The 12786-nt window shown below is 39.8% G+C and overlaps 1 protein-coding gene across 5 annotated transcripts in view; it reads right to left on the bottom strand.

Moving 5' to 3' along the window:
• LOC128743980 (furin-like protease 1) overlaps positions 1-12786 on the bottom strand; it is a 570474-nt gene that overhangs the window by 34420 nt on the left and 523268 nt on the right. For all 5 annotated transcript variants that reach the window (XM_053840695.1, XM_053840696.1, XM_053840697.1 and 2 more), the window contains exon 12: positions 3911-4001. In XM_053840695.1, coding sequence (XP_053696670.1) covers positions 3911-4001 — 91 coding nt within the window. The remainder of the gene's footprint in view (positions 1-3910; positions 4002-12786) is intronic.

The raw sequence follows: 12786 nt of genomic DNA, 5'->3' as shown, positions 1-12786 counted from the left end.
ATGGCATCTATTTTTTCGGCCTACGACCTAGTTCTAGTGGAAGAACAGGTGGTTTGGTGTTGTTTGAATAAAAAATAGTAGATTACTTACAGTCTTGAAAAAATAGTTATAGCATATTAAAATTGTATGTCGGCAAAGTATTTTTATTGGCGAAAGAAGAGGCAAATATGCTGAATTTAGAAACCTGCTGAAAATACCCTCCCGTACCCTATGTGAAACCAAATCCAGTTTTTTAAATTTTTTTATTTTCGAAGATTTTGAGAATAGATTCAACTTGTTGCTTTTTTTTAATCTGAATCATTGAATTGAAAAGTTCATCCCACCGCTGTCACCACTGGACGTAAAATTTTCAGCTGAAACAAGCTCACAACTGCTGGCCGTCGTGTGGCTGGCATTTTTTGTCATATTTTCCTTTGTTGTAATGTCAATGTGTTGTCGTTCCGTTTTGGTCTATCTTTGACTGGGCTTGCGTAATCGAGTTTAGATTGTGAATTATTTTCCTGGGAGTACGCTAACAATCGATAACTTAAAATTGAATTATGAGTCTTAAAAATGCTGTGTTTATAAATTCCTTTTACGAAAAAACATAAATAAACTTATTACAGTCAACCATTTTGGATATTATAGTAACAAATCAGTATAATTTGCGACGCTCTCAACGGATGCAATGCAAATATCAACGAAAAAAAACGCAAAGGCAAAGTGAAAGGGCGATTAAAAATAATCCCCAGCTATTGGTGTGATATGTAAAATTTTCAAAAGTCATTTCAATTATAATAACGATTCTGATCGACACCGCCAATCGGAAGCAGTTAATCACTTAAATGTGCGAATTTTTCATCGCTTCAAAAACCGGCACGTTTCCAACAAACCGAAAAGCCACCACCGCCGCCGCCGCCCCTATTTGCTGTATTTATCCTGCCGCAAAGGGTTGAACCATCGTTCACCGCAATCACTAGGGCAATTGGCCAAGAGACGACTTAATTAATAGATTTTTGTGTTCGGCTTACAGTTTTTTTTTGTTCTGTTTGTTTTCGGAACTGCTGGCAGGCTTTGTGATTCATGTCTGCGATGAAAGGAACCAGGGCCGTATAATTGACACCGACATTATTTTTTGTAAAAACTATTTGCAATCAGATGCACACACGCAAACAGATTGGTCGTATTACACAAATGTGCTCATAAACGAGGCATGATGAATAAGCGCTGAAAGTTGTCGGACAGACAGGCAGGCAGGCAGGCAGCTCGATTGCAAAATTATTCGCCTCCTCGACTGTGTCGGACAGGATGAATGAATGATGGAGCGCAAACAGGCCTTTCACTTGAGGAGGGGGGGATGTAGCGTACGTCCCCCGCCACAGAACTAATTGCTGCGCTGCGAACCGGCTCCTCCTCGATTGATGGAACCGAATTCGCTACGCACCGACGGCCGCCACGCCGAAACGGATTTCGTCTGGGTCCGCGCATATGGTGAATAATTTATGTGCTGACCTCTACGTGTGTGGGACCGGGATGGGGGAGGTTGTAGGATGGGATATACCGCGGGAATCACCTTGAGAGAAAAACCGGCCTGTTCAATGTTCGAACTGCAGTTAAATTTATTCCGATGGTTTTGGTCGTTATTTATTCAACGCGAACTATCAAATTGACTCTAATTCACAGTGAAAGAATGAAAAATGAGTTGTCGCTCTGTGTTTGACTAAATTATTGAACAATCAGAGTGCAATTGTTTGTCTGTTTGCGATTCAGTTCAAATTATTTAACTTATAGAAAGCAAAATTAATTACTTGATAGATTATTTAGCTTATTGAAATTTGCGCTTTTTGTTAATGCTACTTATTATGGCATAATCCACCAATAATAGAGTGTAAATCAAACAAGAAAACAAAACAATACGCCAATTCTCATCGTTCAAACGAACTAATAAAGCACCAGCTTCGGTGAACAGGTTGCTAGGATCGGGCGTAATATTTGCACACACACTCTCAGAATAAATTAGTCTGTTTCCAGCGAAACCTAAATCAATAGCTGCTGCTGCTGCTACTGCTGCCAGGAGTCCAGGACTACATTGTTCTCAACCAGCGTGCGCTTCGTGTAATAAAGCGCGCCGCCGTCATGGATAATAATTTCCGCTTTGCGGGCAGGTTCGACAAGTAGATTGAATAAAAATTTAATTGTTTTAGCCACCTGAGCGCACAGCACAGCACAGGGCAACCTTTCCGGATCCTTCGCAAACAAACGCCAAAATGAAATTCCAGATACGCGCGCGCCATCTATACGCGGAGGGCTTCGAATAGAAATCCATTGTCGATATTTATTACTCGTGAAAGCTCGAGGAACCGGAACGATAGTCAAGGGAGAACGCAGAAATACCGGTATAATTTATTTATCTTGTTATTTGATATACGCGTATATTGCGCCGAATTTAATTTCGTTCAATTGAATATCGTATGCTATTTTTATAGAAAACGGCACTTGACTTTTTTTTATAGGACTGTACTCCAATAAACCGAGTCATTCGTTGCGCTGAGCTGAAATATTGAGCAAATCAAATTGGGGGGCTTTTATAGTAGTGTATTTTTTCAACGGTTTGTTTGATGTTTTCAACTGTGGTAACTGTAGTAAGTTAACAAAACCGCGGTGATTGGCTAGATTGATACTGAATGGTGGTCAGTGAAAAGTTTTACGTGCCATGTTATAATTCTTAGTTTACTTCTATCCACAGAAAAAATTTAAATTAATATCTGAAACCATCCGAAACAGATCCAAATGCAAATTGAAGCCGGCTCAAATGACAATCAAATGTAAAATTCTCCTAATTCTACCCCAACCGCCTTCTGTCATCTATTCGGTCAGCCAAAAAATCCACATTTAATTAATTCAGTTTCCATCCTCGCTTGCGAGGAAATGCGGACAGGACGCGGGGTGCAGTATTCGAACAGTGAAGTTATACAACTCAGTAAATGCTATTTACTTCTCGCAGGGTGAGTCCCATCAGATGGATTGGATTTACAGTGTATTATCTCTGTCCACTGTCATACCAGCGGGGAGAGAGAGAGGGAAATGTGGATGGGGGGCAAGTCCTGGTATGACATTTTATTCGATTTCGATCGAGCTGCTTGCTGCTGTGTCGATTTATAAAAGCTCAGTACGCTGCGAATTTGTCTGTGTGTCTGTGTGTGTGTGTGAGAGAGTATGATTCGAGCTTTGCCTTTTTCCCCCCGGAACGATTTATCTTTGAGCGTTTTATTTGATTAATTTTTAATTAGGTTTAACTTTTATACATATTATATTTCAGTTTTTTTTTGTTTTCGAATGCACGCTTTTCCCTTTCAATCTCATTAAAATGTACAAAATGCTTGAGTTGTTCAGATTCCCCGATTGTTTTTTTTTGTTCTCTGCTGTGTGATTTAGTTCGTTTTAAATTTGCTCCCCACGTTATAAATGTGTGTATGTGTCTGTTCATTTCTTGGGCGTTTGTTCTTCTACTACAGATATAAAACTGTTTTTTTTTCTGTTATGTTGTTATAAATGTGTTATCAGTTTCAAAAATGTCAAACGCTACTCCTAGCCAACGGTTCAAAATCGTCTATTGTTTAAATTGTTATCTATTTTTTGCGCGACTTGGCGTTACGGTAGTCGTTATGGGAAGGCGTAGTGTTTTCCGCTGTTTCAGTTTTTCTTGTTCACTATAATACATGTGTTTGTTAGCCATTATGCATTGGAATTAACCTCTCCGCACTGTCTCTTCGTATCTTTTTTGGTTTGCGCTTTTCGTTTGTTAGGTTTGTGGTTTGTTTGTTTGTTTTTTTTTTGTTTTAGTTTGAACTCATTATTAATTACCTACTGCTGCTGATTAATTTTACTTGCTTAAGGTAATGGGAAAGGAACAAAACAAGCAAAGACGCACCTATGCAGCGCGCTAGCGAGTAGCTGACGCAGGCCAAACTCGTCACATCGTTGGAAGCGGTCCGCTGAACGTCCACGTGGCTTTCTCCGATCTGTGAATAAAAAAAGAATGTTGGAGAATTATTTGTTGTAGTAAGTTTTTGAAACATTTCATTCGAAATTACAAAACCATTCAATATTATTAAACGGCTTGCGACTGCAGAGCTTTAATTTAGGAAGAAAACCCATCATCTTCCCTATACCATTTTGACATTTGTTTCGGATAGTAAAGTTTGGTGGGTGCCATACCACAGCAGAATTCAGTATGAATGGGTCTACTGCAAGAAATATGATTTTTCGTGTGGAATAATAAGATTCACTGTGCACTGTCAAGGCACAGGAATATGGCTAACCGAGAACACGTACATAGCAGCAGCAAAAGAAAAAGTTATGCATCCATCCTACAGCCTCCGAAAGTGATGCTCGAAACTCCAGACGACTTGACTCTGGCAAAATTTCAGCTCAATCGGACGTAAACGTGAGCGAAGTTGAAACCAAAGGAAATTGAGAATTCGAACTCCTTTAAGCTTCGCTTGACGTTAGCTCAAAACAAACTTTATCATCAAAGTTTGTCTCTACAAGTGTTCAACTTATTTTTGCTCTCTGAATCCAAGAAAAAAGTACACTCAAGTCTCGCTTTACATCCACAATTTGAGGTAACGTAAAAAAATCGATCGTAAAAATAGAGAACGTTAACCTAAACCTAAACCACTTTATGATTTCAAGTAAATCAAATTGCCTGTGACGTGCTAGTAATATATGATGTCAATAAAAAATCGGCGCATTCGCTTTGCAGCTCGCTCTCTACCCAGGACCTATTTCTGTGGGCTCACTTAAATATTCGGAATCAAACATTAGTTACATCGAGCGTCTCAGTAGAAACTCTGCATTAAATTTAGTGATCCACAGATATGAATCGTCTGTGTTAGTCATAAGTGTGGCCAGACATAAACAAAAGATAGGCCCGACCCGACCTTTCAGAAGAATGTTTTGGCCTAGAAAAAGCGAGTAATCGGAAGATGGCGAATCTATTATTATTTATCACAAAAATACCGGCCGATTTGGTTGAAAACTCAGGCGCGTCGGGTGCAACTGGATTGGAACTGGACTATAAATTAGAGTTGAAATTGGACTTGACAATGGACACTAAAGTAGACTTCAACTTGGAATGATTTGAACCGGAAGTTTTACTTACTGGACAATGTTAACTGGACATGGAGATGAAATTAGACACGAAATTTTAATTTGAAATTGGAATTGACACTTTTCGTGTAATTCGCTCACACGTTTTACCTCTTTTCTTGTTTTTTGTGGTTTCTGCTTTTCTATAACGTTCGCTCGTTTACTTTTTTCTATCCCGTGTTTTCTGTTTCATTGACCCACTTTTCTTTGGTACGTTTACCATTTTTTCTTCCCTTCAGTTCTGTTTGTCCTCTTGTTTTTCACTCGTTTTTTATTATTTTCTTTCTCTTTTTTTCGTTTGCATTTCCCGTCCTTTTCTAACTCCTGTACCACTTTCATTCACATTTTTCGCCTTCGTTTGTTTCATTTTTCCTCGTTTGATGCCTTGTTTTTCCTGCTTTTCTTTCACGTTTATTCTATTGTTGGCTCCCTATTTTTCGTTTCCACTTCAGTTTTCCTATTTTATTTCCCCATTTGCGTCTTTTTCTCTTTCGTTTTACCTTTTTCTTCCAACCGTTTTTCCAGTTTTTCTCATCTTCTTATTCCCGTTTCTTGTCCGATCTTTATCCTTTTACATCCCGTAAGACCTCTTTTTCCCAATTTCCTTCTTTCCTCTATCGGATTTCTTTTATTATATCTCACTGTTCTTCTTTTCCCTCATCCTCATCTCGTTGTCTCGATCTTGATGAGGATAATGCTTTTGATGTCGCTCGTTTGGTTCCAAAAGGCACTGATTCGTCGAACCTAATTTTTGTTTCGTACAAAATTGGTTTAGACCCACGCCTTAACCAGTTGGCACTGACTGACTCTTCCTGGTCAACTGGACTGTTGTTCTGGGAGTTTATAGACATGCCAAAAAACAGATATGTTGGATCGACGCTGGGGATAAATCCACCCGAAGCTGTATAACTGACTCTTCAAAAATGGTTTTAATTCGTGACGATCGGAGTGCTGACACTTCTGATACCATCTTGACTTCGTTCATACGCTCAACTGACACTTCTGCTACTGCTGTTTTGGATCCAGGACACTCTTTAACAGGCATTATGGAAGCCCCTGACCCCTCCGACACAGTCGTGCTTGCTGCTGATATCCACCGTCATCACCGTCGACGGTCCTGTGTTCGAAAATGGGGACGGGATCTTCCAGCCTTATAATAAGTATAATTGTATACCTGAGCTGGCGGTACCTGATAATTCCTTGTATTCTAGGACGCCGGATCAAGTGTTGGCTTCGCAAACAAATCGGCTGCGCATCTATTATCATCACGTGCGCGGGTTGCGTACAAAAATTGATTCCTTCTTTCTGGATGTGTCAGAAGGAGATTACGACGTAATAGTACTTACCGAAACGTGGCTTGACAACCGCATTTTCTCGACGCAACTATTTGGAAATCAGTATACTGCGTTCCGGAACGACCGCTCTCATCTGAATAGTCGTAAGGTGCGCGGTGGAGGTGTACTGATAGCTGTTTCCAATAATTTTAATTGCCGCATCGATCCAGCACCTATCTTCAACACTCTCGAACAGTTGTGGGTGAATAATCGTCGTCGTCGTGTGCTATTGTCAGTGTGGGTGTCATATATTTGCCCCCCGACCGAAAATCTGACTCTCAGCTTATTCAACAGCATATTGACTCAATCGGTTCTGTGTTGTCTTGTGTGGATCCACGCACATTAGCGTTACTGTTTGGCGACTACAACCAATCTGGTGTGAATTGGGTAATTTCAAATGATGGGTTACCCGTAGTGGATACGATGCGCTCACAAATGCCTGTCAGCTGCTGTTCCTTGTTAGACGGTTTTAACCTGCATGGGTTGACTCAAATCAATACCATATTGAATCTGGACGGTCGCATGCTGGATCTCACTCTTGTGAACGATCTAGCTGTGCCCAACTGTGCCGCATCTGTTTCGCAAGAGCCGCTGGTCGACCTGGAAGATATTTATCCTGCTATAGCTGTGTCGTTTAATCTTCCTCTACCAGTGCTGTACGTCCAACCGTCTCAAAATCTAAGATTGAATTTTCGTCGGGCTGACTATCTAGCACTTAGCGCTGCGTTTTTTGATGTTGATTGGAATACATTTTTCGAAGTCTCCCCCAGTATTGACGATGCCGTATGCCGTTTCAGCAGTATTATTGAAACCGTCATCAATCGGATAGTCCATGTTCGTGCATCGCCACGGAAGCCATTGTGGTCGAATGCACGCCTACGCACGCCTAAGCGTTTGCGTTTAGTCGCACTACTGAAGTACTGTTGCCATCGCTCTCCGTACTACAAGATTCAGACTAATATTGCAAGCCACCAATACCGTAGCTACAATCCTTATTTGTACAACCGATATGTGAAGCGCGTCCAAGATAATCTTCGCCTGCAACCGAAACAATTCTGGTCATTTGTGAACACAAAGCGCAAGGAATATGAATTTCCGTCGTTCATGTTTTCAGGAAATTGCGTCGCCAACAGTGAACGTGAGAAGTGCGACCTTTTCGCCGAACATTTTAAATTAACATTCAACGACTCCATCGCTTCTCGCGCACAAATTGTGGAAGCCAGCAACGTAGCACCACGTGACGCTTTTCCATTCGGGTTGCCCCATATTAATACTGATACCGTTATTGCTGCTTTGGGTAAACTGAAGACTTCGTACGCAGTTGGACCGGATGGCATCCTTTCTGCGGTATTGAAACGATGCGGTTCTGCACTTAGTTCTCCTATTGCCAAGCTTTTGAACATGTCGATACAGCAACACAAATTCCCTGTTCGATGGAAGTTTTCTTATCTTTTTCTATATATTGGAAAAAGGCGATAAACGCGACATAACTTGCTCAAAACTTTTCGAGATAATTGCTGTAAATTCTGCATTGATGCTGAGCAGCATGGATTTTTTCCAAAAAGATCGGTAACCACAAATTTGATGCACTTTGTTTCTCGCTGTATCCAAAGCTTGGACTCTTGCCTGCAAACCGATGCTCTCTATCTAGACCTGAAAGCTGCTTTCGACCCTGTAGACCACGGAATACTGCTAGGAAAAATGGAGCGACTGGGTGTATCTACGGACGCCATCTGCTGGTTTAGATCTTACTTAACGAAACGAAATTTATGTGTCAAAGTAGGATCTACTGTTTCCAACTGCTTCTTCAATCGATCTGGAGTACCACAAGGCAGCAACCTGGGCCCGCATCTTTTCTCGATTTTCATAAACAATGTCGCGCTTTTGCTTCCGCAGGACTGTCGGTTGTTTTATGCTGACGATACAAAAATCTTTAGAGTTATCACGTGGCAAAGCGACTGCGTGGAACTACAGGAATACCACCTGCATGCTTTTGTGAACTGGTGTGCAACAAACTATCTAACATTAAGTATAGACAAGTGCAACATAATTTCGTTTCACCGAAAGCGTGCACCAATCGAACATAACTACACTATTTCGGGCCACTGCCTCCTCCGTGTGCAATGTGTCAAAGACCTGGGAGTGCTGCTAGACAACGAGCAAACATTCGGGAACCACTATGAAAGTATCATCTCAAGAGCTAACCGCCAGCTAGGATTTATTTTCAAAATTGCCGATGAGTTTCGTGATCCTCTCTGCTTTAAATCGCTCTATTGCTCTCTTGTGAGATCGATCCTAGAAACTAATTCCGTTGTTTGGTGCCCATTTCACGCAAACTGGTGCAACAGAATAGAAACGGTACAGAAGAAATTTATCCGCTACGCGCTACGCTACGAAGATCGCTGCCGACTTCTTGGTGTTCAACCTTTGGAGTTGAGACGTCGAATTGCCCAAGCTGTCTTCGCTGCGAAGCTTCTATCCAATCACGTGGACTGCCCTTCGCTGCTGGAGCAGTTGAACATATATGCTCCTGTTAGGCAGTTACGTCAAAGGAATTTTCTGTACCTAGAGCCGCGGAACCGCCAATTTGGGGCTCATGAACCTTTCAGAATTATGTGCCAACGTTTCAATGAAGTGTTTGAGTTATTTGACAGAATTATTTTATTCATTAAGACAAACAGTCAGATGGATTTTTGTAATAAATAATAATAATCTTCGCTGTTCCGTATTCCCTTTCTTGTCACGTTTTCCCTCTTTTTCTCTCTCGTTTTTCCTCTTATCCCGCTGTTTCCTTTTTTCTATTCCTTTTCTCTTCTTTTCATGTCCTGTTTTTTATGCATTTTCTTTGTCCTGATTTTCCTCGATTCCGTTTTTCTACTTTTTTCTTTCGTTTTACCTCGTTTCAGGCTCGTTTTTCCTGTTTTGTCTCGTTTTTTTCTTTTCTGTCCAGTTTGTCTTCATTTTCTTTCTCGTTTTCTATGGTTTCTTTGTCGCTTTCCCTTATATTCTCTAGTTTTTCTCTTCCGCTTTAGCTCTTTCCCTTTTCTTCTTTTTCTGTACAATTTTTTCATTTTTGGTCCCATTTTCTTTCTGGGTTTCTCCGTATTCTTTATCGTTGTTCCTTCTTTTCTCTGGTTTTTCTAGTCGGTTTTACCTTTTTTTGTTCCGTATAACGGAAAACTAAAGAAAATAAAGAAAAGGATAAATATTACGAAGGAACCCAGCAAGAAAATCGAACCAAAAATTAAAAAAAAATTACAAAAAAAGAAGGAAAGAAAAACGGACTAAAGAAAAACGTTTCCTTTTTCTCTCTTCCCCCCTCTTAGAAGGGGAAGGGGTCTCAGTATACCAAAGAAATCAAGAAAGAAAATGGGACAGAAAACAAAGTAAAGAAAAACGAATTAACGAAAATAATTTAACATTTTCGTTAATTCGTTTTTCTTTTCTTTGTTTTCTGTCCCATTTTTTTGTCCCATTTCCTTTCTTGATTTCTATGGTATACTGAGAACCCTTCCCCTTCTAAAAGGGGGGACTCGCATGCAAATGAAATACAAATCTCCTCATAACTCTAGAACTAATCAAACAAATGGAACCAAATTGAGGATGTAGGGGTTTCAGAAGGCAAAATTTTAATCTATAGTGAATTTGGACCCCTACCCTCTTTAGAAGGTGGGGGCGGGGCTCCCATACAAATAATATACAAATTTCCTTATAACTCGAGAACTAATCAAGAAAACGGAACCAGATTTGGCATGTGGGGGTTTTTAGACGTAAGAATTTTTTCTATGGTGTACTGAGACACCTTCCACTTCTAAGAGGCGGGGGTCCCATACAAATAAAGTATAAATTTCCTCATAACTCGAGAACTAACTAAGCAAATAAAACCAATATTTGGCATGTAGGGGTTCTGGAAGCAGGATTTTTTTCTATGGTGAATTAGGACCTTTGCCTTCCTTAGGAAGGGGGAATCCCATACAAATCTATACCTATAAAAATGGATTTCTGTCTGTCTGTCTGTCCGTATGTTCCTTATAGAATCGAAAACTACTGAGCCGATCGGAGTGAAAATTTGCATGTAGGAGTTTTTGAGTCCGGGGAAGGTTCTTATGATGGTTAGAGACCCCTCCCTCCACTAAGAGGTGGGACTGCCATATAATATAACACAAATTTCTGCAAAACTAGAGAACTAATCGAGCAAATGGAATCAAATTTGGCATGTGGGTGTTTTTGGAATCAAGGGTTTTTTCTATAGTGAATTGAGACCCTTAACCTCTTTACGAAGGGAACTATGACACCTCCCCCTTTTAAGGGGGGGGGGGCTTCCATACAAATGAAATACAAATTTCCTCATAACTCGAGAACTAATTAATCAAATGGAATTAGCCATGTGGGGGTTTTTGGAGGCAGGATTTTTTTTGATGAATTAGTACCCCTCCTTTTTTAGGAGAGGGGCTCCCATATAAATGAAATACAAATTTATTCATAACTCCAGAGCTAATCAAGCAATTGGAACCAAATTTGGCATGTGGGGGTTTTCAGAGGCAAATTTTGTTTCTATGGTGAATTGAGACCCATCTTTAGGAGAGGAATTATGACCCCTCCCCTCTTCAAGAGGGGGTGTGGGGGTTTTTGGAGCCAAAAATTTTTCCTATGGTATACTGAGACCTCTCCCTCCTCTAAGAGGGGGGCTCCCATGCAAATGAAACACAAATTTCTGCATAACTCGAGAACTACCCGAGCAGGAGCGAAGAGCAAAATAATATCAAAATATGTTATTGAAAATCGAATAACTCATATCAAAATTTGGTCTTGTTTTGGCTGACATAGTTGGTAAAATAACAAAAAATAATATCATAATTTTACTCCTTTAAGGCCAGAAGAATAACTACTTGTGTTATTTGAATAACAAAGCAATAACATGACCGTATTCAGAGTTTATAATAACATATTTTAGTATTATTAAGGTATTAAATAACAAGTGCAGTAGTATATGAGATATTAAACAATCATTTTATAAAATATTTATAATCTAATATCTCTTTAATCAATAAAAAAAGTTATATCGAATGTCATTTTAAGGCCAAAATAAGATATGATAACAAAATCAGTCCTTAAACTCATCTTACAACCACCGTTTTAAATATCTGCTCAATAACTAAATGTGTTATCAATGTATCTCCATATCTTTTCAATAACAAAATATACCATTATAACACAGTTTGATATTGTTTTTATATTATTTTGCTCTTCGCTCCTGCTCGGGTAATCAAGCAAATGAAACCAAATTTGGCACGTGGGGGATTTTAAAGGTATGAATTTATTTTATGATGGTCTGAGACCCCTCACCCCTGTGGTAGTGGGGGCGGACTCTCATACAAATGAAACAGAAATTTTTGCGTAACTTAAAAACTAATCGAATTCGAAAAATTTTAAACTCTTTCATAAAACAATAGTCAATAACAAGACCACCAGAAACTACCTATAGTAACACTAGATGAGATGATGAGGGCGAGACGGCCGCAGGCCACGAGTGTTGTCAGCGACCTACCGTCAGAAGCGCTGGCCACTGCGGGGGGTAGCACCCAGGATGTATGTTCAGTACAGTTTCATTTTTGGCAATACGAATTTTGTCGGGACAGCTAGTGTATAATATTTTAGTTTTTGAGATATTATTTTTTAAAGAACGGAAGTTGCGATGAATTTGCAATGAAGTGGCAAAGTGTTTTGTTTTTACCTTCAATGAAAGGGATATTTTACGCAAACACGAACCAGAAGTTTCTCTAACAGAAAGATCCCTAATAGTATTGATAATTTTACTTCCCTATATAAACCGTAAAGTAAAATAAAAGTAAAGTAAAGTAAAATATGTAAGTTAATGAGCATGCTTTTAACAACTGGTCAACCACTTGAGAGAATAGCTTTCACACTATAGAGATGGAATTATTACTCGATATAGTAATGCTGGATCAATACTAAATGAATTCCGGGTAAAAACTAGATCTGCGTAACAATTAATTGAAAGGAACCCATATATGCTACCGCATTCATGTTTCTGGCACACCACAATGAACGGTCCAGTAATCCAGAAACCAACACTGACTGCTGAGATGCTGTGTCAAATGTACCCTTTCTCCTACTTAGCTTCCTCATGCAAGAAAAGCATACCCAAATTCAATTTCCTCGGTTTCATCGGGCAGAGAGGGAACGAGCAACATCCCTCCGGTCAGTCCGGTATCATAAACAGAAAATCTATTTTCCATTACTCATTCCGCCTGGCTGTGTCGTCGTCGTACCAGCGCAACACCAACATGTCAACTGCAGT

This window comes from Sabethes cyaneus, chromosome 3, assembly GCF_943734655.1.
Source record: "Sabethes cyaneus chromosome 3, idSabCyanKW18_F2, whole genome shotgun sequence".
In the NCBI taxonomy this organism is placed as follows: Eukaryota; Metazoa; Arthropoda; class Insecta; order Diptera; family Culicidae; genus Sabethes; species Sabethes cyaneus.
The sequence above is the reverse complement of the archived record's forward strand: the minus strand, read 5'-3'. Positions and strand labels throughout refer to the sequence as shown.